This window comes from Polyodon spathula, chromosome 18, assembly GCF_017654505.1.
Source record: "Polyodon spathula isolate WHYD16114869_AA chromosome 18, ASM1765450v1, whole genome shotgun sequence".
Lineage (NCBI taxonomy): Eukaryota > Metazoa > Chordata > Actinopteri > Acipenseriformes > Polyodontidae > Polyodon > Polyodon spathula.
Window position 1 is genome coordinate 8,029,867 of NC_054551.1, and position 24,563 is coordinate 8,054,429.

At 38.3% G+C, this 24,563-nt stretch overlaps 1 protein-coding gene across 1 annotated transcript in view; it reads right to left on the minus strand.

The window, feature by feature from the left end:
• Window positions 1-24,563, minus strand: part of LOC121330770 (neuronal-specific septin-3-like) — a 94,219-nt gene that overhangs the window by 52,923 nt on the left and 16,733 nt on the right. The window contains exon 2 of the mRNA XM_041277519.1: window positions 21,796-23,136. Within this exon, the coding sequence (XP_041133453.1) occupies window positions 21,796-23,136 (1,341 nt within the window). The remainder of the gene's footprint in view (window positions 1-21,795; window positions 23,137-24,563) is intronic.

The following is a 24,563-nucleotide window of genomic DNA, read 5'->3' on the forward strand; positions in this document are numbered from 1 at the left end:
CTGCTGCCTCATTTTTTAGGTTCCAGCTTTATGAGCTTCTTTTAAGAGGTATTTGTTTTTACAGTACAGCCTAAGTGACGTGCTTGTGTGTTCCCACTTGCGTAACAACCTTTATTTTTTTTTGAGCTGTGGAGTTAGATGCTTAAATTATTATGAATATAAGTGCTATATTGAATTCTAACATGTTTCTCTATTGTTATCTCTACCTGGTGTTCATGGGTAAGAGAATGTGTGCTGTGTGGCCACACACAGCGAGTATGATGTCCTTCCTCATTGTACCACATAAAGCAATACCTACTTGATATGCCTTAACCCTCACATCCAAAGATACCTAATTTGTCTACAAACTCATTAGTTTCTGTATGGTTAGGCACAGTGTGTGTGTGTGTAGAAACAAGCAAACACACAGTCTTACTAAATCCTTCCTTCCTTCCTTTTAATTCTAAAATCTTTCTTGAGAGAACAGCTGTGTCCATGACCTGTACTGCACCCCACCAGGCTGCAAAGCCAACATGTTTCAAATAAAATCCAAGCCTTTTATCCCAAATCCTACAGTATAAACAGTACACCACATTGGAAATTGTTATATTTCTTGTTTTTTATGATAAAATGTACCATACTAAAATGGGAGAGGTGTGCTCTAGTTTGCCACACTACTTCATGTATTTACAGACAGCATATCTGGTTCAATGTAGGTTATCCATGTAGACCAAAAGAGAATTTCCCCTTTGTCGATGTGTTAGCATTCAAACGTCTTCAATACTCTCATACACAGCCCTGGAAAAACACAATTGCAATGGAGCAATGAAAAGTGACAGATTGTTACACCCAAGGACAGGCAATACCATTTTATGTCATCCCAAGGACGGAATCCTCTCTCAAGATGAATGAAAACCCAATTGTGACTAATACTGGTGTTCCTAGAATCTTGCTTATTTTGAGTTGTTAGTTAATGTCAGTTAGTTAGTTAGTTAGTAAGTAAGTATTAGATATGGGCTTGTTGAGTTTATGGGAACATACATTCTACCAGCTTCCTGTCTTTGGCCAATTGTGGAGTTTAAGTACAAACTCAAAACACTTCATCAACCTTTCTTTTGGAGTATTTCCAGGTTATCATCACAAGACACTCAACATACACGCTGAGGTACGAGAAAATGGGAATTTGTCCTGGCTTACAATATAGCACCACACCCCCACACAGCATTGTGAGGTGTTAGTAGATGGTAGCTGGTCCAGCTTCTCTGCCCTGTATTCCCACAACAACCTGACATAATAGGTAAATTGAGTATGTCCAGCTGGAGTCCATAACTTCAAAAACTCAATTATATACTGAGTATCAAAAGAAACTTATCAATTATATTTGGATAAAATTCACTAGATGTGATCAAAAAATTACAAGCTCTGTTTTAGAGCAGGTGCACTGACTTTTTATTGTGCTGATTAACAACTGACATCACAAAGACGCTGCAAAATGATCTGTCAATCTTGGGCAGGTGTTCTGACTCTTGGTCTCCCAGTTCGTGGCCTGTCACTGACAGAGTGTGTCTGGTTATACCGCCTCACCAGGTTTGAAATTGCTGGCTGTGAGCACCCAAGACGGCGAGCCACAGTAGGCTGCCCTAGTCCAGCCTCCAACATACCGACTGCATGAAGGCGCTGCTCTCCTGACAGACGTGGCAGTCACAGTCACTCAAGCGTGTCATGCTCAAGGATGAACGATCGAGTGAATAAAAAGAAACCAAAAACATTTAATCAATGTCCATCATTTATATAACTTTTTTTTCCCAAAAATAAATGTGTTATAATAGGTGATAAGTTTCTTTTGATGCTCGATATAAATTTTTTCAGTATTACTGATGAATTTTATGTTTAGTTTAATTTAGCACTGCATTAATGAAGGTCTAGGTTATCTCTGTACAAATAGAATGACATTGACCTGTGGTGCTTCTGTAAAATATTTATTTCTAAACCCTGTTTGGGAAATCATTCTCATTAAGCACGCTGTTTGATTGACTGGTGTCCCACTCCCTCAGCAGACACATTGGTTGGTGGAGGCAGAGGATTCTTAATACCATTGTTCATGTTTCAGATGTCCTTTTTCTGTAATGTACTTTGCTGTTTTCTACTCTTTTGGTGGTATAGAAATCTAAAGTGTAATGTAATTGTGACGGTGTACGCCCCACCCCTATATGTATTTGTATTGTTTATATATTATTATTATTATTATTATTATTATTATTTATATTTATTAAGTGTATTTTATTTGCGCCGTTTTGAGTTGGCAGGGAAGGGTTAATTGCCTCCCTTGCCAAATAAAGCCACCGTGTAGAATGTGCCTGAGAGATTGACAAGCAATCGAGCTCAGGCACAGCTGCATAAAAAAAGGAGACAAGAGCCTCTCAGCTAGGGGAGGATGGAAGGGAGAAGGAACTAGAGAGTGAGAGAGGAGAGTGAAGGAGATTTAAATTTAAAACAACAACTGCTACTCATGCTGGATTTGGAACAGCATGCCATTTATTGAGTGTTGTGTTTGTATATTTTGGATACCATGCCATTTTATTTTGTTTCTTTTGTTTAATAAATACACACCCAGGGCTTCACTGGCAGTAGCGTGTTTGTTTTTCCTGGTCCGTGACGTCACCACTCAGCCATCCTGTCACAGTAATGCATATTTACAACCTTGGAGATGAAAACCATTACTTTAAATTGTGGGCTAACACAGACTCATTTTCAACAAGACAGCAATAGAGTGGGTTCATTAATCTCATTGTCTTCTTATGAATGTTAACTGCAACATACCATGGTAAAAGCATGGCAATGTGATGTACATTGCCAGCATAGGACAGTCATCCAAGCATGTTATATTGCATACAAAGTACAGTAAACTATGGTAATGCACAGTAAATGACTCTGAAAAAGGAAAAGTAAAAACACATATAACCACGTGCATTTCTTCTTTTGATAAAGCTGCATGCCTAAAGGAGTATGCTATACAGAAGCAATCACTTCCACACATAGGCACCCACTCTGTGGGTGCGCAAGGGCTCAAGCACTCCTGAGTAAAATAAACTGGGTGCTCAGCACCCCCCATGACCGTTTTTGTTTTATGGGATACATGCAATTATTGATCTGCCATGTCAAATATTGCCCTGAAATAAAAAATGGCTAAAATTAAAAAGGTCCCGCATTGTCAAATCCATTTCTCAGTCCACACTGGTACAGCTCTGTCAGACTGTAATGTGGATGTTTCACAATCAGAGCTACTGTAGCTTTTAAAGTAAAGCAAGTTGAGCGAGCAATTGAGTTTTATGCAAATAACTTCGATGTTCAGAGATTAAAACTTTAAAATTCAAGATATGTTTTTGGATCAAACTCAGCTGAAAAATATCATAATAACCAGATTTCACGATGTCATCGCATTTCTAAAAACTGAAGGAAATGAAAAACTTGTGGAAAAAACTCTACCCAAGTACTGCACATTTTTAAGAATCCTTCTGACTGTGCCTGTTTCATCCTGCGTTGCTAAACGCTCACTCTCCAGCCTCAGAAGACGCAAGTATCTTCGGTCATTAACACCTTACCAAAGACCTAGTAAATAAGATTGCTGACAATTTCACCCAGAGGGCTACAGATGAAGACTGTGTGTGTACGTTAGTGCATTAATTACTGTAGTAATTCAGTTATTTAATTTAAATCAAAGACTGTAAATCTCCAACTCCAGAAACCAGCAGCCCCACGTGGTACATTTCAAAGCATTCACTGGCAGAAATAGATGTCGGTACCTATGCTTCCACAACTAAGCTCAGGGGCTGGGCTGCCTCTTACAATCAGAAAGCATGTTCAAAGAGACACAGTTATCTTTAACACAAAATAAGACAATATACTATAATTGTCAATAGCCATGTACACTTCTTTCCATGAAGTTAAAAAAAAATGAGCACACAACCAGCAGTTGATCCATATCTTATCAGAGAACACTACACAAAGGATACACAATACACAAAGGATGGCCTTGTCTCATCTTCAGAGGGTTGTTTTCCTTTGTTTTTGTGCTTATCAGCTACTTAAGTCCAGGAAAACGTCAAAGGCTAAATTCCTGTTTCTCATGAGAAAGTGTCTTGAATTTCATCAATAGATGGAAAAAGTTAATTTTAGAAGGTCTTGTTATTCCCTCTTTTCTAAATGTAATCCATTTTAACACACTGTTCGTATTTTCCAACACGCACTAACATAAGACATTGAATACCTTCAACTGTAATGGCCAGAGTTCAAAGTTGCTGTAAAGGAATTGTATGAATCCCATATATAGTAAATCAGTTTGAAATAGTTATTAATGCTCATGGAATGGTTCTGTACCAAGAGGCAACAGTAGCCCAGTACACTAGGTAGAGCAGTTATAGGATATTAGGTACATGTTTATTATGTCTAGTATGAACCTGTTTGTGATAAGCAGGCCATGACAAAAAACTAGCATTGGCATCTTCCAGATTTTTAGTCCTCGGCTTTAACCAGCAAGCCACTAATAACTTGCTTTTACTGGGATCCGTGCACATCGAAGAGGTCTGAACCATTTTCGGTCCACAGTAACTGCCATACATTTATAAAACACTATCTATTACATTTTATACTGTATTAAATTTGATCTTCAGCCCAAAGTACAACACATTCTTTATGGGGTTGATTTCAAATAAAAAGCAACCCCTCCTTTTTTCTTTTCTTTATTTATTCTAATTAAAAAAGTCAACTTCATTACCAGATGCTATAAATCAATCCAATTTCTATAAAACACACATGTGCTACATTAGTGCAGTGCTATACATTACAGTACACCAGATTTGTACTATTAGTGGTCAGTGTAGCTTTGGTGATATAGTTATAAAGCCTTCTATGTTTCAAACAGTATTTTCTGGGAAAGAGAGAACCACACCAATAGAGAATTGAACCTTGGATTCATACATGAAGGGCAAGGCACACATAAACCAGCCTCAACAGTCTGCTCAGATCATACTCTGAAGTTAAAGACCCTTGTCAAGGGAATAACATTACACTTTGAGTTTACACAAGGTGCAGTAGTGCTTTGATCACAAATGCTTGTTTTTTCAAAGGGCCCCCATTTCCAGGGTGGGTTGGGTAAGTGTAGATATTCATCCAAGATAAACGTTTGATCTCAGTACATTTTCCTAACCTGCTGCTCCCAATGCTTCTATCAAGTGGCAGTGTTTGATTAAACTATGCCTGTATCTTCCCTGCCAAAAAAATTATTTCACACTGTATGATATTCCTGGTGGACAATTAGTCATTCTTCTGTAGCAAATGTGACATGTAGATGCAGGAGGATGTCACGTATGCTGTTAACAGAACCATACTGTGTATAGACTTGTACAGCTATTGCTATAGAAGTATATAACTGTAGTGCGATACCCACCAGGACCTACATGCTCTCCAATGCAGTAGCAGAACCTTTTGCAATAGTAATGGGTTATCTGGATGGAGAAAAATAATGTAGCGTTGCAACTCTTCTGTAAAAATGAGTGCCACAACGATGAAATTTGCCACTCCTTACAAAACCCTGGCAACTATAGGGCTCTACAATGACAATGATGTACAGTTAAAGCAATGACAGCACAGTGGTGCAGTGTTTTAAGAAGGAGGTTAAAGGAATGAGCTGCACAGCCAGTGAGGTACTCACACCAAAGGCAGAGAGTAACTAGACATTAACTAGACAGAGTGACTCAAATGTTACATTTCTCCTCAATGTTTGCAAACAGATAAACTATAGGTTCAACACTGGGTCATTTTAAAAGGTGCCTATTCTCTTATTTACACAAACATCACCTTTAATTAACATAACTGCACTGATTCAAACAGGGTTTGGGTGTCAAATATGGTAATGTTACTCTTTTTTTGACTGTGTTCCATTTAAATAGTTTACTTGTAATCCATAAAAGGGGGCATTTAATGACAATTTAATGGCAACCTTTGCACAGTAAAAGTTTTTTTTTTCCTACGGTTCTGATTTATATAGCTCTGGTATTTGCAGCAATTTTTTATGTAAGCAGCAGCAAAATCATATGTCTCACACATTTACATAAGCAATAAGATGAGGCCACCCCAGTCATGTGGGACCAGCACACTTATTTCCCCAACATGGGGGTTTACATTGCAGATTTGCAAAATTATATTTAATGTCACTACACTGGGATTGAAATGGTTCTGTGTATGGGGGGGCAAGGGTGCAGGTACAATGGTATTAGCCAATGGCAGAATGCTATCACACTGGTAACAATTTGATATGTTGACATAACATACCAATGTAATCCACTGCAGTACCATCATATCAAATCCTTTTTTAGGATAATAAAAGGTATCCCAAAAGTATTTCTAAAGGTCTGCAAGAGCAGGGATAAAGTATTAAAAACTGTGGTCTAAAAATCAACCCCTCCTTCCCTTCTGAATTCAACTGGCCACACGGTATTTTCTGGGATACTGCTGGCACCTTGCAAAGGACCATATGGACAGCTGGAAATAATTAATCTAAAACGCATAGCTGAAGACGTGGTGCACACGGTAAGGCTTCACCTATCTTGATCATTAGACCACATTCTACAACAAGGACTATCTGTATAGACAGGACGGACTGCACTTAAATAAAAAGGGAACCAATCTACTTGGAGAAAAGATCCTCGAGCAGGTTCAGAAGCATTTAAACTAGAAAGGAAGGGGGGAGAAATCAACAAAAAAACAGAAGGGAGACTGCATCAAAACAAGGACAACAACTCAGGTAAGACAACCATTAAATGTATTTATCTAAATGCTAGAAGTATCAGAAACAAAATTTTAGAACTTGAAGCTACTGCACTAAGAAGTAACTATGATGCGATAGGTGTTACAGAAACTTGGTTGTCTGAGAGTGATGGGGATGAATATAATATTTGTGGGTAATCACTGTATAGGAAAGACTGGCAGGACAGAAAAGGTGGAGGGGTAGCGCTATACATAAGAAACAGTCTTGAAGCCCAGGTGTTAAACCTGGACAAAGAAAATAAAGCCGAATCAATATGGATCAGAATCAAAAATTCAAAGGGCATAATAATAGGAGCATGCTATAGACAGCCAGATTCAGCTGCCAAGCAAAATAATCTGATATACAGTGACATTAGAAATGCATGTAGCAAAGGAGATACCATATTAATGGGGGATTTCAACTTCCCACATATAAAAAATGGGAAAACCCGGTGGATAGCACGACGGATGAAATTTAAATGGTGGAAATGACAAATGAATGCCCAAAAGTAATGACTAAAGCTAAGGTTTACAATTTTAGAAATGCAAACTATGAAGATATGAAACAGAGACTAACAGAAGTAGATTGGAGTAAAATAGAGAAAACACCCACAGAAAAAGGATGGCTGTTCTTCAAAAATGTAGTACTAAAGGCGCAAAACAATTACATCCCTAAAGCAGACAAATCTAAATGTAAAACTAAATTGCCAAAATGGTTTAATAGATCAATTTAAAAAAAATATTCAGCGAAAAAAGGCACTTTACAGAGCATTTAAAAGGGACCAAAAACAAAGTACACAGAAAGAGTACACAGAACTGCAAACGCAAGTCAAAAAGGAAGTTAGAAAGGTCAGGAGAGAAATAGAAATGAACACTGCTAAGGGGGCTAAAACCAATTCCAAAATGTTTTACCAATATTACAACAGCAAGAGAACATTGAAAGAGGAGGTTTATGTTTAAGAGATAAAATGGCAAAATCAAAGATGAAGAAAAAAAATAGCAAATATATTAAATGATTACTTTTCACAAGTTTTTACAAAGGAGGATACGGACAACATGCCCCACATGTCAACCAGTTCCTATCCAGTTTTAAATAACTTTAGCATAACTGAGGCAGAAGTGTTAAAGGGACTAGGAGCTCTTAAAATAAACAAATCCCCTGGGCCGGATGAGATCCTCCCAATAGTACTCAAAGAAATGAAAGAAGTTATTCATAAACCGCTAACCAAGATCATGCAACAGTCTCTTGACACAGGGGTGGTACCGACAGACTGGAAAATTGCAAATGTAATACCGATCCACAAAAAGGGAAACAAAACTGAACTAAGTAATTACAGACCAATAAACCTGACTTCTATTATATGCAAACTTATGGAAACTATAATAAGATTAAAAATGGAAAATTACCTATATGGTAACAGCATCCTGGGAGACAGTCAACATGGTTTTAGGAAAGGGAGATCGTGTCTAACTAACTTGCTTGATTTTTTTGAGGATGCAACATCGATAATAATTGCAAAGCATATGACATGGTTTAATTAGATTTCCAGAAAGCTTCTGACAAAGTCCTGCATAAAAGATTAATTCTCAAACTGAACGCAGTAGGGATTCAAGGAAACACATGTACATGGATTAGGGAGTGGTTAACATGTAGAAAACAGAAAGTACTGATTAGAGGAGAAACCTCAGAATGGAGTGTGGTAACCAGTGGAGTACCACAGGGATCAGTATTAGGTCCTCTGCTATTCCTAATCTACACTAATGATTGTTAAATTCGCAGGCGACACAAAAATAGGAGGAGTGGCAAACACTGTTGTAGCAGCAAAGGTCATTCAAAATGATCTAGACAAGATTCAGAACTGGGCAGATACATGGCAAATGGCAAATTTAATAGAGAAAAGTATAAGGTACTGCACGCAGGAAATAAAAATGTGCATTATAAATATCATATGGGAGATACTGAAATTAAAGAAGGACTCTATGAAAAAGACCTAGGAGTTTTTGTTGAAATGTCTTCATCTAGACAATGTGAGGAAGCTATAAAAAAGGCCAACAAGATGCTCGGATACATTGTGAAAAGTGTTGAATTTAAATCAAGGGAAGTAATGTTAAAATGGTACAATGCATTAGTAAGACCTCATCTTGAATAATGTGTTCAGTTCCTGTCACCTCGCTACAAAAAGGATATTGTTGCTCTAGAAAGAGTGCAAAGAAGAGCGACCAGAATTATTCCAGGCTAAAAAGGCATGTCATATGCAGAGAGGCTAAAAGAATTGAATCTATTCAGTCTTGAACAAAGAAGACTACGTGGCGACCTAATTCAAGCATTCAAAATTCTAAAAGGTATTGACAATGTCGACCCAAGGGACTTTTTCAGCCTGAAAAAAGAAACAAGGACCAGGGGTCACAAATGGAGATTAGAAAAAGGGGCATTCAGAACAGAAAAAAGGAGGCACTTTTTTACACAGAGAATTGTGAGGGTCTGGAATCAACTCCCCTGTAAGGTTGTTGAAGCTGACATCCTGGGATCCTTCAAGAAGCTGCTTGATGAGATTCTGGGAACAATAAGCTACTAACAACCAAACGAGCAAGATGGGCCGAATGGCCTCCTCTCGTTTGTAAACTTTATTATGTTCTTATATGAGAACAAATGGCATAATCTCATAAAGGAGAGGATATGGTATCTGAAACATAGATCCTTGATCTTAAATTAGACTGTGATGCTGTCGACAGAAGAATACCCAGGGGAAACAGCATTCTCTTGCATGGTTCTACACAGCTTCTCTTGAAGGTGTGCATACCAGGGGAGGGATTGAACGATGAACACTCCTCCAACCAGAACAAACAGAGATTAGTGGTGAAAGAAAGGCATGACTCATGACTCTGGAATGAAGGTCTAAGAAATTTCAAACAATGTGGTGCCTATACAGAGTAAAGATTAGACAGGGTTTGTTGGAAAGCACCTGATTAGTTTAAATAAATAAATAAATATATAAAACATAGAAGATTGATTACAAAAGTGTTTTTCTGCGTAATCAAATACATTAAATCCCCAACATACACTTATGTGAGCTGTTAGTGTATTTTACAGTTGCAAAGTAATTTCCCTACCATGTACCATCAAAAATCACTCATTGTATTAAATCATAAATGGAACTGTAGAGCACACACACTGAAGCTAAATTTACATGTACCAAAAAAATAAATTCTCAATTCCAATCAAGTGTTTGAAAGTACTTTATTGGAGTCCCATGGGCACATTGCAACAAGTAGACATTTCCTTGCTGTAGAACAAAGTGGCAATAGTCAAATGTCACTCTTACATTCAAAATAGAATACTCAAGGTTTCCTTAAAACACTCTTTAATCTTCCTGTTTTCTTTAACTGTTTCAGTGCCACTGGAAAAGTTGTTTAGATTTCCCACTGCACAGTATAAAGCCTTTTTCAAAACTTTTCCTCCCACCACCAAGTATATCTGACAAGGCTCAATGTACTACACAAACAATCCAGAACTATACTATTGTATTTAACATACACAGCTTCTGATGTTAGGTATCAACCAATAAAAACAAATACTAGTAAAGCACTGTACGGTTTTGGGCAGATGTTCTCTTAATCTGTTGCCATAATTACTGTATAATCTTTAAATGCATACGAGACAGAGTGATGCAGATCATTAGTAGCACTAAATGGCCCTCCTTGGTTCTCAGTCATCCTGGAAAATTCCCTCAAGGTGCTATTGCAAAAACACGCAACTTTCGCCCCCCCCCCCCCCCCCCCCCCCCCCCCCGGTTGTTTGCAGGAATAGCCTTTCTATCAATTTTTCAATAGGATTGCAAGGTTTACTAAACTGACTTCATGATGTGACTTAATGATGACTGATGAATTATTTTGTGTAAAGATGTATACAGTCAGCACCCACATGACTGACCCTATACAATTTGGATTTCAGTGACAGTTAAACGTGTGTGACACACATCTGATTATTTCATTTTGGCCTGTTCCAACCCTTGTATCTTTTTTGTGTTCCCTGAAAAATGGACAATATCAAAAATACATATCTGAAAGGACTGTGTTTTAAAATAAGTAGGCTTCCATTTAGATGTATTGTATTGGTTTTGTTGGTACTATATTTTTAACAGAACTAGTATTTTAATTCAGAATGATATGATTCTGAAAATATCACTTGCCCAAACTAAAGAGACGACATGTTAACCACAATACAGTACATACTTTTAAATTCGGAAAGTGTAGTAGCGTTATGTACAGTTTCCCATTAATGACCTAACAGCAAAATGAGATCTAAATGTTAACCACGCACAGAACTGCGTAAAACGTAAAAGGCAATGCAATTTAGCAAAATCTAAAGATTAAAAAAAAAAAAAAAAAAAAAAAAAAAACAACACACACACACACCCAAAAACAAACACCAATTTCCAGAATTAAATGTTTCCGAAGTCAGTATTCAAAATTGTAAAATATAGCGCTCAGTAAGGTCCTAATGTCAGTTCACTTGCAAATGAAAATGCAGAAATGCAACAAAAGATTAAAAAAAAAAAAAAAAAAAAAAATTAAATAATACATCAGAGTACCACAGTAGCTTGTCTCGCTTTGTTTTGGCTGAATTTGTCAGGTGAAACTGGAGGAAGCAGGTGTAACTGCACAATACAAGATTGATTTGGCATGAGAATGTATTTATTTATTTATTTACTTATTATTTTTAAATGCAGGCTGCGATGGATATTCAGATAAATTTTAACATTGGAGAGATGGGCTTTGTATCAGAAAACTGGTGAAGGAGTCAGAAATCGTGCGTGACAGAAAGTGCATTAATTTTGTTACACATATAATGGCGATTGATTTTATACTTAATACAAGGGCAGTAAAACGCGACTGGCGTGCATCTGGGTAATTGATATCCGAGTGCTGGCTGTATTTCCTTATGCAGAACACAAGCATCTTTGACTCCTTGGATCTCCGCGGTGTACATACATAGAATTGCAGGACTTCATGTGAGGTTTGCCTGGCTCAGGGCAGGTGGTTTTCATTAAGAGATTGTCAATATATAGCCTAAACATTTAACATAGTTTATTCTGTTACCCAGACCCTCCACACTCATTAGACAGCCACCACACTGGAAAGCAAAACCATCCACAGCTGAAGTCCCAAAACACAACAAGCTTCTCAAACCCACAGGCCTTCTGAAATATAGACTTTGTTCAGGTGCCATATTGGCCCATACTGAAGAGAGTCACTTTGTGCAATTCCATAATAATAGGATTGAAAAACGAAGCAAAAAACAACTGCATTAGGGGTGTGGAACGAGGAGAATTAAAACAATAACAGACTCCTTTAGAATAGGAAGATATTTTATACCCCAAAAATGATTAAATTAAATCCGGTAAAACCATCAAGGAGCATTTGACACTTGGACACCCAGTTTAGTGCAGTCATGCAAAGCACAGGGAAGTGGATAAACAGAAAAGGAATCCAACACAAATCTGGTCCCCACTAGCAAGCATGCACCACTATCAACCAGGAAGAATAAGCCCAACTACAAAATAAGAACTACTATAGGTGTACACTATTTCAAAAGAGACTGTATTTCAGTTTGTGGCTTTAACCCTCTCCTGGCTCATTGCAAGTGTTTTGACCACCTTCTATCCCTCCTCTCTGACTGAATTTTATCTGTGAACTGTTATCACTCCCCCATATATCTGCTGTCATACAGTCCAGTCCAAATATCTCACCTTTTGTCGTCCACTAGATCAGTGGTTCTCAATCTGTGGTCCGCCGCCTCCCTTCAGTTGGTCCATGGAAAGGTTACATAATTACAGAAAGAAAGCGGCAGCATAGCTTATAGATCCCATTGCAAACCCAAAATGATACCTTAAAAATAGCTACAGAAGCAGGAATCATGTATTGTTTGATAATGAAGAAATACAGAAAAGGGGGCAAATACAAAGTTTGCTATCTATGCATTACTACCTCATGGATGTAACTTCACAGGTTACTAATTCCTATAAATGAATTTCTGCAGTAATTATCAATTTAAAAATAACAATCTTTTTTTTTTTCCCTCTTGGTAAATTCATGTTAATTAAAGTAAACTAGAACCGTTCTTTAAAACTCCAAGCTAAAATAAAATAACTTTGGTCACCGAAACAGGTTCACCCACTGCATTAAAAAAAAAAAAGGCAAGTCCATGGTTAGACTTAATATTATAGTGATTTTTTCATATGCTTATTTTTCAGTAAGATACTGTTTACTGTGTGGTTTATCCAAGAACCACTGCAGTAGATCTTATCCTGTAGTCTTTCCATGCCTGTGAGCAATGCCACAAAATCATTCCCTGTTGATCATAAATCATAAAATGAGGGAAACAACTTCAAGAGAGGTACTCAATAGAGCCCTGAAGGGCTAACTCTTGGCATAATCTGCGAAATCAGCCTCAAGTGTACTGTGTGCATGACTAGGAAAGTCTGTCTCAGCAATTTGGTAATATCTGTGGTAAATCATAGTATGGTGTGTTATACTGTGCTAAATCAATGTAAAGCCAAGGTAAATCCTGATTAAGGCCAATACATGCCAAACCACAGATTTTTTTTAAGATTCCCTTTATAAATTATGGTTAGCACAGAGCCATGTCAAGATGATATGTTTGATTTGGAACACATTGTGAAACTCATGGCCTTCCAGCAAATGTGATCCCATTCCATCTGATCAAGTCACTATGATTGTACAGCACATTAACATTGACCCCATTCACACTTGCGATTTAAGGCAGTCCAGGGCCTCCTCAGGGCCACCTTTTCTCATATGTGAGCACTCCAAAAAAAGTAAAGGCAGCCCAGGGCTGGTCTAGATTTTGGCCACCGTTTTGATTTGGCCCAGGACCAGGGCCAGCCTTTATATATATGAATGCAAAGCAGATCTAGGGCCGCCTTTTCGTATCACAGTACCAATTTGATTTTCTATGAGAAAATCTGTGATGTCAGAGATTTGTTTGTTTAACATTTGGAGAGGGGCAAAAAACATGCAAGGCTTTTTTTTGGTTTGTTTGATAATAACCAAATCAAGACACGTTCTATATATAAACATTAACACAGGCAACTTTGCTTTAAATTTACCTAAACATACCTGTCTAAAAACTGCTTCTGGTATTCAGGTCCAGTGTTGAATGAGGCTTTAGTTTACTTCAGTCAGTTCCCAGGACTGTTCAAAGATGCCAGAAACAATAACAATCACCCTTAAAGATCAGGTCAACGAGTTTGGTAAGGACGAATTTCACGCCGATGGTAATGTGCTGGTTTGTACTTCATGCAGCAAGGCTGTAGATTACACTTGTAGCCAGACCATTCTAGAACACACGGGAAGCGCTAAACATAAATTGAATGAAAGGAAACTTGGGATTCTTTTCTGCGCTCAGTGCCAGAATCTCACAACAATCTGGGAACTATTTCTATTATCTGAAGTAAAAAATAAAAAAAGGACTTATTTCACTGTAATATTTCAACATCTATTATTGTGATTATTATTGTTAACGTTATTCTCCTGGCAATAAAGAAGTAGTTTATTATGTATAGTGCATGTTGTTGAGCAAAATGTATTTGACAGTGTATTGCTGTATTTAGATTAGGGCGCTTCCCTTAATGAAGGTTTTGTTATAGCCAACTGTTCGGTAATCTTCCAAGAGAAGGGGTAATGTTCAGTCTTTACTGGCAACGGTTAGGGACTAGAGAAAAACAATGACAACGATAATAATAACGCATAAAAAATAGAGTAGTTTAACGATCGTGTTTGTAAACAAAGACAGTATTCATGCAGGTTAAACAAATCCGTAGAAATGAGAAGAAACGTGTAATGTAAAATATATGAATGTTTATTGTGAATGGAATTAATGTTAAATAGTTTTTTTGTATAAAATGATTCCAGGTGTAACCGGTTATTGATTAATTAATTATTATTTAATGCTGTGGAGGGAACAGTAGTATTAGGCGGCCAGTCGTGAGCTTGTCTTGTGAATGTCAGTCATTGTGTACAACCTCTTAGTCAAGAACAATCTGAGTGAAGTATCCATTACGGAAATAAATATTTGTACCTGTCAACATGACAAGTTGTGAGTTGCTGTTTTTTGTGTCTAAAATACCTCTGTGTTCTTACAAGAATAACTGATATATATAGATATATAATATATCTATTATAGTATATATATATATATTATATATAGAATATTTTTTTTTAAAAACAATTTAACAAGAAACATCTGCTTCAAATCAAGGATTACTGTATATTGCGGTAGCTTTTCCATTTAAATAAAAAAAAAAAAATTGGCCATATTTTAGGCCTACTTTTCAGTCACATATATGTGCAAAGACGCCTTAAAACACAAATGTGAACGGGGTTGCAGACCTAAAATATGCTGCAGCCGTTAGGTAGCCCTGGGCAAGCACAGTAGTGTGAACGGGGTTTTAAATAAGTGACACAGATATGACACAGTTTCCAACATCAGTCAAGTAAAGCCACCAGTGCCAAGAATTGGCAAGACACTTGTGTTGGATGTTTGACGTGAGAAGACAAGTTCCTGTTCTGACTAGGTACTCTCAGTACTGCTGAGAGGGGCCACTTCCTTGCAAAAATGTCAAGACATGATCCTGCACCGATAACTTCTGATGTTGTTGCAATGGCAACAGACTTGCAACAATATAGGAATAAAACAAAGCATAAACCGGAAAACATCACATTAGGGTCACAAATCAATCGGAATTACATTGGAATAGATACTACTCCATTAACAAAAAAATGATTTAACATTAGCAGCATAACAGAACAAACTTTTCCAGACAACAATAATTCAGAATTTCTAATGGCAGTCCTCTGCAGCCATTCATTTGAAAAGGCTACCCTAAGAACCTAGAAAACCTAGGCCTTCAGGAGAGGTTACAGGAAACCACAAACAAAGCAACTCCAGTAATACTGCTCCTTAACACTATACAGGATTAGAGGTGTGTTTTGTTTTGTTTTTTTAACAGGTATGTCTGGATACTGTCTTATTACATCCTATACATACATTATTGGCATGCTCAGGCCTCTGCTTGTCTAGCTGTCAAAACAAACTTATGTTACTGAGGCTCTTCCATCATAAATAATCACTGCAAATCCCCCACACCACCTCTACCCTTGGGGTCTGGACCTCTTTTATACCAGACACATTTGCCGGTGGTGCCTCTTCCATCAGCAATCATCTGGTTAGCTAGCTCACTATGCTTCCTAATACAGACAGGCTGGCAAGCAAAATAGCAAATAAGACAAGCTTGAGCTGTATCTGGGTCCAGTATATTAGTAGGATTATTCCATCCAATTGAGTCTTTTTTGTTGTGTGTGTGTGTGTGTGTGTGTGTGTGTATATATATATATATATATATATATATATATATATATATATATATATATATATATATATATATATATATGCATGCAATAGCTTATCTTTCAGTTTACATAAAATCCTAACACTTTGCATGTGTCCATACTGGAGCCAGAAAGAAGATCTGCTCTGTGGCAATAAACAAGGAAAGTGAAAACAGGAAATGAACAAGACTTCTTTATTCCATCCTAGGTTTGCTCCAAGAAACCGTGCAACTTCACGTAAGGAGTCCAACTGCCTTGCTTCTTGTCGGTATGCCACATTAAACAAGAGCCCGGTATTGTTCCTACTCATTCCACAAGGATTTGATGTTTAAAAGAGACCAGAAAGTTCTACCTTCTTCAGAAAACAGGTCAAGATTTGGAAACAGACAAAGCCTAGCCTTCAGAAACTACACATTAAATTTGCAAACTGAAAAGAGGGCAATGAAAAGAGGGCCGTTGGTATAAACGGAACTTGACTTCAGTTTCCTGAAGTCACAAAATTTTTATAAAAGGGGGAAAAGCTAAAGTAGATTCCCCCCCCCCCCACCCACCCACCCACCCACCCACCCACCAAATGGGGAATAAAGGTTTCTCACGGGTTCTTTGGGAACTTTGTTGGAAAATGACCTTTTGTTTGGTTTTACAAAAGGGTCGTCGTCACTTCAAAGCTAAAAAATTCCAGATTAGGCATGACCCTGTGAATCCAAACTGCCTGCCCTTGTCCCGTCAGTAGGAGTCAGAGTCACTGTGGGATTAAGTTACCTTTCTCTCCCTCTCTCTTTCTATATCTTTGCTCTCTCCTGTCTCTTTGTCTTTGCCATTTTTTATGCTCTATACCTTCATCTTTTATTATAGTATGTGCAGAAATGCATCTTCCTAAAAGTGCCTGGAATAACTGAAAGATAAAAGCATGTTTTACAAACACTGAGCACTCCAGCTGAACACCTGTATAACAGCTTTGATGCTGTATGCAAAATTGTATGTACTGTGCTCTTACTAACAGACAGAACTGCCTAGTTTGATGTCTTAGTGTTAAAAGTCTAAACCATTTGGTGCGATATTCAGAGTCATTCACACACAGGTGTGATGCCTGACACCCTCTAGTGAATATCATCTTGGCAACTACTTACGCCTGCATACTTCAATTAGCAGCCCAGCTCTCACGATTAACAAACTACTCTGAAATACAACGGAGAAATAACTCAGCAAAACATCAAGCTAAGAGCAAAGCCTTTGGCCAGACACCTAAAAATGTGTTTCTTAAAATGAAGCTCTTTTCTCCATCTGGATGCTTCTGGTAATGAGGGGTCTGCAGGTTACCAGGGATCGCAAATTTACAGCAGAGTTCATAGAGGGTTGAGGCCATTCATTCAAAGTGTTGCCAAATTAGGATGGAGGGGTCTTTAAAATAACTGGTATATCTTTGAAACATTTAGAAGTTGACTGCATTATACAAAAATTGAGCCAAACTCATGCACACATAACCACATTTCTGTACCGAGTCAGTGACAGGCAGCAAGTAGACTACTAAATCTTTAATTTACAAAAGATAAACCCCGTGATGACTATACATTGCTACTGGCTGGCCCTGTGGAGAAAGCTATGCAGTGATTTACAATCCACCATGACAACATCAATGATCCAAATAGGATGAGTGAATATAGTTTTCTGTAAATCTGTAGTCTGAAATTAAAGACAGTAAAACCTTCAGAGATATCTGCTGACAAATTAACACTGCTTTGTGTTTGAATGCACGGCAGTTATTGGAATTCTGTGAATGTGGCCCAAGTCAATAAAGGAGCAATAGCGCAGTGGCACTTCTATCACAGTGACTAAAAACAGCAGTAATGTTTACATTGACAGTTCTACTGGCAAGGGTGATCAAACTGCATAGCTAAACTGTCATTGGGAAGACATGTTTACAAGAGCACAATTGAATCGTGCAGCTACCCTGCTAGGGTGTGTAAAAACAGTGGTGTTTCTACTAGAGATACATACTTCTGATACATACTTCATACTTCTGGTGACTAAAGTGCAAAGGTACTCACAAACCGACAGCCACCACGATACAAAAAGTATTTTCACAAAATCATTTGTTCAAACCAGGCACTCGGAATTAGTTTTATTTAATAAAAGAAATAAGACATGCAATGTCAATGCTGACGTACAGTACATACTAAATAAATAAATAAAAAACAAAAACAATTTTCAAATGAAAATCAATAAAAGAATTTAACTGAAGAAAGTCCTCCCTAAGAGAACCTGCCTGCTCTGTAAGGGTTTAACGGCAAGTGACTGAAAACCATCTGCTGGTGAAGAATTAATTCCCTAAAATCACTGTAATTAAACACAAAATAAACTGCACTCTAGTCAGCATGAATCTGGGGAGAAAGAAGGGCTTGATTCACAAAATGACCCAAATGTGAGAATCATTTTTTACAAAAATTTTAATTTATCCACCCATATGCCAAAAAGAAAAAAAAAAAAAAAAATTCAGAACTGCAAGGGTTCAATAATGCAGAGGGATTTCAAGGGTACTAAATCTTGGCTGCTATTATGCTTTGGGGGGTATGCTTCCTTTTTATGAAGGGAAATTTTGATTTGAATTCAATTAAAATAAATAATAAAATGTGCTTTTTTTCATAATTTAAGCAGTGACAAATAGCCACAAATTACAAACACAGAACACAGACGTGCATTGCTTTTCATGCAACTTTAACCACTATGGTTGTAAAACCTCCTATAAACACAAGCTCTAACTGATAACAGCTTTGCAGTGGGCTTCAGCTAAAACGTTTTAGCCTTGTTTGGCAAGTGCAAACAGAGTGTAAAATTTTTATTGTTCGTAACTTTCCAGCAATTACACGATTCAGAACTTATATGGACTGTCCACAATGCTGACTAAATCTCTTCAAATCTAAACCCTGGAAGATTCAAGATGTCTTTAATAGCATAAAACATCTGAATCCGGTTTAAACAAAATAAAAACCATTTCTCTGGTACATGTATATGTAGGAGATACGATATGAGCCAGACTGTCCTGCTGTTTAATGAGGATTGCAAGCAAACACTGGAATATGATTTCAGATTTTAACATACAGTGATTTAAAACTTCCTGGCATGGGAAATGTAACCATAAAACCATCCTCACCTTTACCAAAACAAAGCATCCATACTTTACTAATTGCGATTTGGCATGCCAAATCAGTCTGTCTTTATTGTGCAGTTACACAGCGCTTCCTCCAGTTTCACCTGACGAAGATGCAGCAAAAACAAAGTGAACGAGACAAGCTACGGTAATGTAAAAGTTAATCACTAAAACAGTTTTATATACTATGATGCTTTTTTTTTTTTTTTAAATCTGTTATCTTTAGTTGCTTTTGTGCATTTTCAGTGGTCAACATTTTATAGGGTCAGATATGCGAGTGCTGACTGTAGCTTTGAAAATCAAACCTAGTATCCAACATGTATCCATTACTTTGTGTTTACAGCTCTTAGAAAACAGCTGGTCCGGTGTAAACAACACACATGGTTTTAAAGGCTTAGCAGTGACAGCACAGGCAACAAAAACAACAAACTGGAAACCCATGTTCCCGACAATGGCTGCTATGTAGACAGAATAGTAGGCAGTACAAGTCAAATGATCTTTTGGATTCTGAACTAATGATCAATGTCATGCCAGACCAGGAACCACTTCATGGAAGAGAAAATAGCAATCCTGGATGTGCAAAGGTGGTAATGGAGTGTTTTTTGTTTTGTTTTTTTTTGTTGTTTGTTTTTTTTTTAAATCAAGAACAGTATGAAATGTGCAAGTATCACTTCAGCACAACGACAGTTAGGAAAAAAATAAAACTGACCAAAACAAAACTGGAAAGAAATTTAAAACATGCCTTTTTCATTATCCTTTTAAATGCAAGGATCCCCCTCTTACTCCAGATGTGGATTCCAAGTTATTTTAAATTTCTAAAAATTGACAGGCTACTTTGTGTCTAATTGGACAGCCAAACGTATCTTTTAAATCAGTCAAGATTAATAGGGCAAAGAGCAGGGTCCCAGGTGAAAGACGACAGCTACGACTGCCATCACTCACCGTCACATTACCCCATCCATGCATCGTTTAACATGATCAAAGTATTTTTTGTTGTTTCATTTTGGTTTAACAATTTTCTCTTCATAGTTCTGTGTCATTTTAATTAAACTTCAAAAACGCTTGATCATAAAAAGGTGTACTCTTTTCCTATTTTTCATTTCCATCAGCATCATGTTCTGTCCTCCCAAATGTATTATTTAGGGATCACTTGTGTGCGTTTGTCAAGTCCCAATTTTAATTTTTTATACTTTATAAATTTAGTGAGCAATTACTATTTGTATTTATTGTCCCCCAATTTGGAATATCCAACTCTGTTTTTTTGGACAGCTGCAGATTACAATGGATTGGATTCCATACCTGTGACTTTACAGTTTCAGGTCTTAGGACAGCCCCTGGACTACACTGCTGCTCCTGCCATTGAGATATGGAGTAGATTGCATTCAGAATTATAGACCTAAATTATATTCTTCTTTTTAAATGGCTACAGTTATAGTAAACTTGTTTTCTAGAATGATTTATTGTGCAGAGGTTATATTTTACAGTATAAAAAAGCACACAACCCCAAGACTCTTAACAATGCCATGTTACATTTAACCTCAGGAACCTTCCCCCCACAAGACAGTAATATCAGGGAGTATGTCAAGTGAGTCCTTTCAGCTTCACATATTTCAGATAACAGATTTACCAATACTTTTGTTTTTCTTCCTCTGGAAATTATAAATTGCACACCGTAAAGCCGGTGGCAGTGGTCCAAAAATAACATTCCGCAGCTCAGGAGGGCTGCCGCCCGGGCTGCTGCATGTGCACTGCTTCACTCTTACCAAGGTCATCGCTGCCATCGTGTCCCAGCTTGCAGGGGCTGTGAGGTATGACAGCCAGTGGGACAAGAGACACAGGCAGTGCACACGCACACACGTTGATTTGTTTTTTCAAAAGAAAAATAATTAAGCACATTAAAAGATGTACTTTTCCACATATGTACAGCCATTAAGAAGCAGAGCAAGTTAATGAAAGGGGGTCTTCTTCATTTCTAAATAAGTTTGTGTGTCAAATTGATTATTTTGCAAGCAAGTGGAAGTTTATTAATATGCATGTTATAAATTTGTTAAAACATTAATTCAAGCCAAATGTGCCCAGCAGATACCAAAATAATCTTTGTCATCCCTTTTACAGTAGAATACAAAAATCAATTTAGAAGTACACTTCAGATTTTTTCTTAAATATTGTGAAAAATGTGTCCTGGTATGTATATATAATTAATCACTGTATTGCAGAGGGCACAAAGTCATTTAAATTAATTGACAGTTGTTTTCTCAATCAGAACACAAGTACAGACTTTCTTTCATTACGGACTGAATGGACAAAAAATCTGACAATGTGTAAACTAAACTGCTGTGTCTATTTGCAGGCCTTTAATAACAACACTTAGTACCTCTACATTCAAATTTATATTCTTGTCAAAAGAATAGTAATTCCCATTTCTCATTCTAATAAAGAAATACAATTCCTACCTTCCAGCGTCTTCACTCTCTGCTCAGCTTCCTTCTGACCTGGCGGCTCCTCCCTTTCCTGCTTGTTTCCATGGTATTTGATCTCCCTTGGCCTGGGTTCTGTGTTGTCAGCTCGAGAAAATGAGGCGATTCTCTGAAGTATGGAGTCTACATTCTCCTTCTGCGGAGGGGGCCCCTGGGCAGGCTCCTTGCTGATCTGGGGCTTCTGGGTAACCTTGCCTTGGGTGGCTGGGATCTGAGCTACAGAAGAGAGCTGCACAACTTGGGGCTGTGAGACAAGTCGGAACTGGGGTGTCTGGGGCGGTGAAAGGGGGACAGGAGACTCGCTGACACTGGGGACTTCGAAGCACCCCCGAGGTTGCATGGAGTCAGCTTTGGCTGTTTTGCTGTGGTTCCCGGTTGCCACAGTTTCCAAGCTGCTGATGGAGATTACAGGGCTGGTTGAGCTGGTAGGGCTGCTCAACTTGGGGTGGGATCTATCGGCTGGCTTGGGGAAAGCCTCCTTTGGAGCTTCTTGAGGTCTGGACACCAGGTTATCAAGATCCAGAGGAAATTTGTTCAATTTTGTTGGTTCCTTTGGTTTGGGAGACTGGGTACCAGAAGTTAAACAGGGCTCTCTTGCAAGAGGCCTGGTGTTCTGCCTGAGAGAGGCAGCATTCCAAGTGGGACCAATGCTGCGGTATCCCATGCTTGGTGATCTGGCATTTCCAGCCCCTTGACATTCGGTGATGTGGAGATCCAGAGAAGGCATAGAACTGTTGTTCACCCCCATAGGCTCTGCGGGCAAGACGAGAGGTGGCTCTGCTTCAGAATGGAACATGTTGCCATGGGAGTAGAACTTATTCAGTGCTGGGCTGCAGATGCGCTGGGCTTTGAAGTCGCTTATCCCCATTGGGCTTTGAGGAGGGCTGGCACAGGAGCCGAGTTTGGAGGATGCCTGATATTCCAGACTGGAAGTGGAACTATAGAGGCTGTCATTGTCGCTCCCTGGCCCACAGGACGAGGAGAAGCCATTGGGGTTGAACTTAGTTTGGAAGGAGGAGACCCGAGTGATGCTGGAGCCAGTGTTGCCGTTAGTTTTGGCTATGGCCATGGAACCTCGGTTGAAGGAAAGGCTGGTTACCACTTTGTTCTTCATGACAGGACTGGGGGCCGGGCTAGAGCTGATGTTGATCCTTGATTGGTAAGTGGGCTGGACATGGGCAGTAGGTCCTCTGCCCTCATTGGTCTGGGTCAGGATTAGGCTGTTGGGTGAGGGGCTAAAGGGTGAGTTGAGAGGAGAGGTGGGAGAAAATGTAGGGATATCATCCACATCATCAATGTCGAAGGATCTTTTCAATGCTGTGGAGAGAAATAAAAACATAAATATATCAAAGTTGTTAAAATCAAGACTACAACTGACTACAAAATTGATGGGACAGAAGTCTGGTCCGATTAGCATAAAAAGTCTTATCTGTTAACAGCTTACTTACTATCGAATTCTTGCTATATTAGATTATAAAAATTCAACAAGCAAACATTGTTCACACTGCACAATGTCCATTTGAATTGTTTAAATTTTTGCAAATGCCTGTTTTTAGCATGAAAATGTTTTCATGGCCTACTTATGTATCATAATTCTAAGAGTCATTGGGCCATATAAAACATGTCCATATGAAGTCTGGTATGTATTTATATTTCACCTTATACACCCATATTTACTGAAGACTTTAGTATGGCCGGTGGCAACATATGGTTGTGAAAGTTGGACCATCAAGAAGAAAGATGAGAAAAGATTACAGGCTTTCAAAATGAAAGGACTCAGAAAGATTTTAAGAGTATCTTGGGTTGCCCGAAAAACAAATGAATGGGTTTTGGCCAGAGCGGGCGTACGGAGGGATATACTGGACAACATCAAAAGAAGGAAACTGGTCTGCTATGGTCACATTACACGGAAGGAAGGAGGCTGCTTGGAGAAACAGATATTACAAGGTACAACACCTGGTTCACGAGCACGAGGGAAACCAAGGACAACATGGATGAACAATATTAGAACATGGATGGGCCTTACAACTGATGAGGCGATGAGGAAAGCTCAAGACAGAGTTCACTGGCGAAGATTTGTACATAATGCGACCAACCCTTGGATCGAGGAAGGTTGAAGACAAGACAAGACACCCATATTGACAAATACTGTTTTCAGCCAAGACAACTTGTTTTTCTATACCATGATCTACTTCATGTGTTTGTTCCAGACTCCTAGGATTGTCAGCCTTCCAAGTGGGATTCTATGTTTATAAGTTGGCTATACTATTGTATGGTATATGCTGGCCAAAGCATTTACCACCCTGTAAATAAATGCTTCTATACATACTTTCCAGTCACAAAAATATTCACTGTCCCAGCTTTGTCCTTCCAAAGCAAACTGCAAACAATAAGGCTTCAAATTAGTGCCCAAAGATTGCCTATTAGCAGAATAATTTCCATATCTAACACTGGTGTGAATGCATTCCTTGGGAAAAAAAAAGAAATACACATGCAGGATGATTCTTGGCTTTTGTTAACATGCGGTTGATATGGACAACTTTTACACCACACTGAACTAAATGGGGATGAGATGCAGACTTTCATCATACCGGAACACACTATGTACAACGCAATTAGCCTCAAGCTTTCTCATACTGTACGCTGCAGACAACACTCTACAGACAGCATAAACAAACAGCACTCAATAAATAGCTGCTAAAGAGCCACAAATGAGCAGGCTTTGAACCAGACCTGGCCAACAC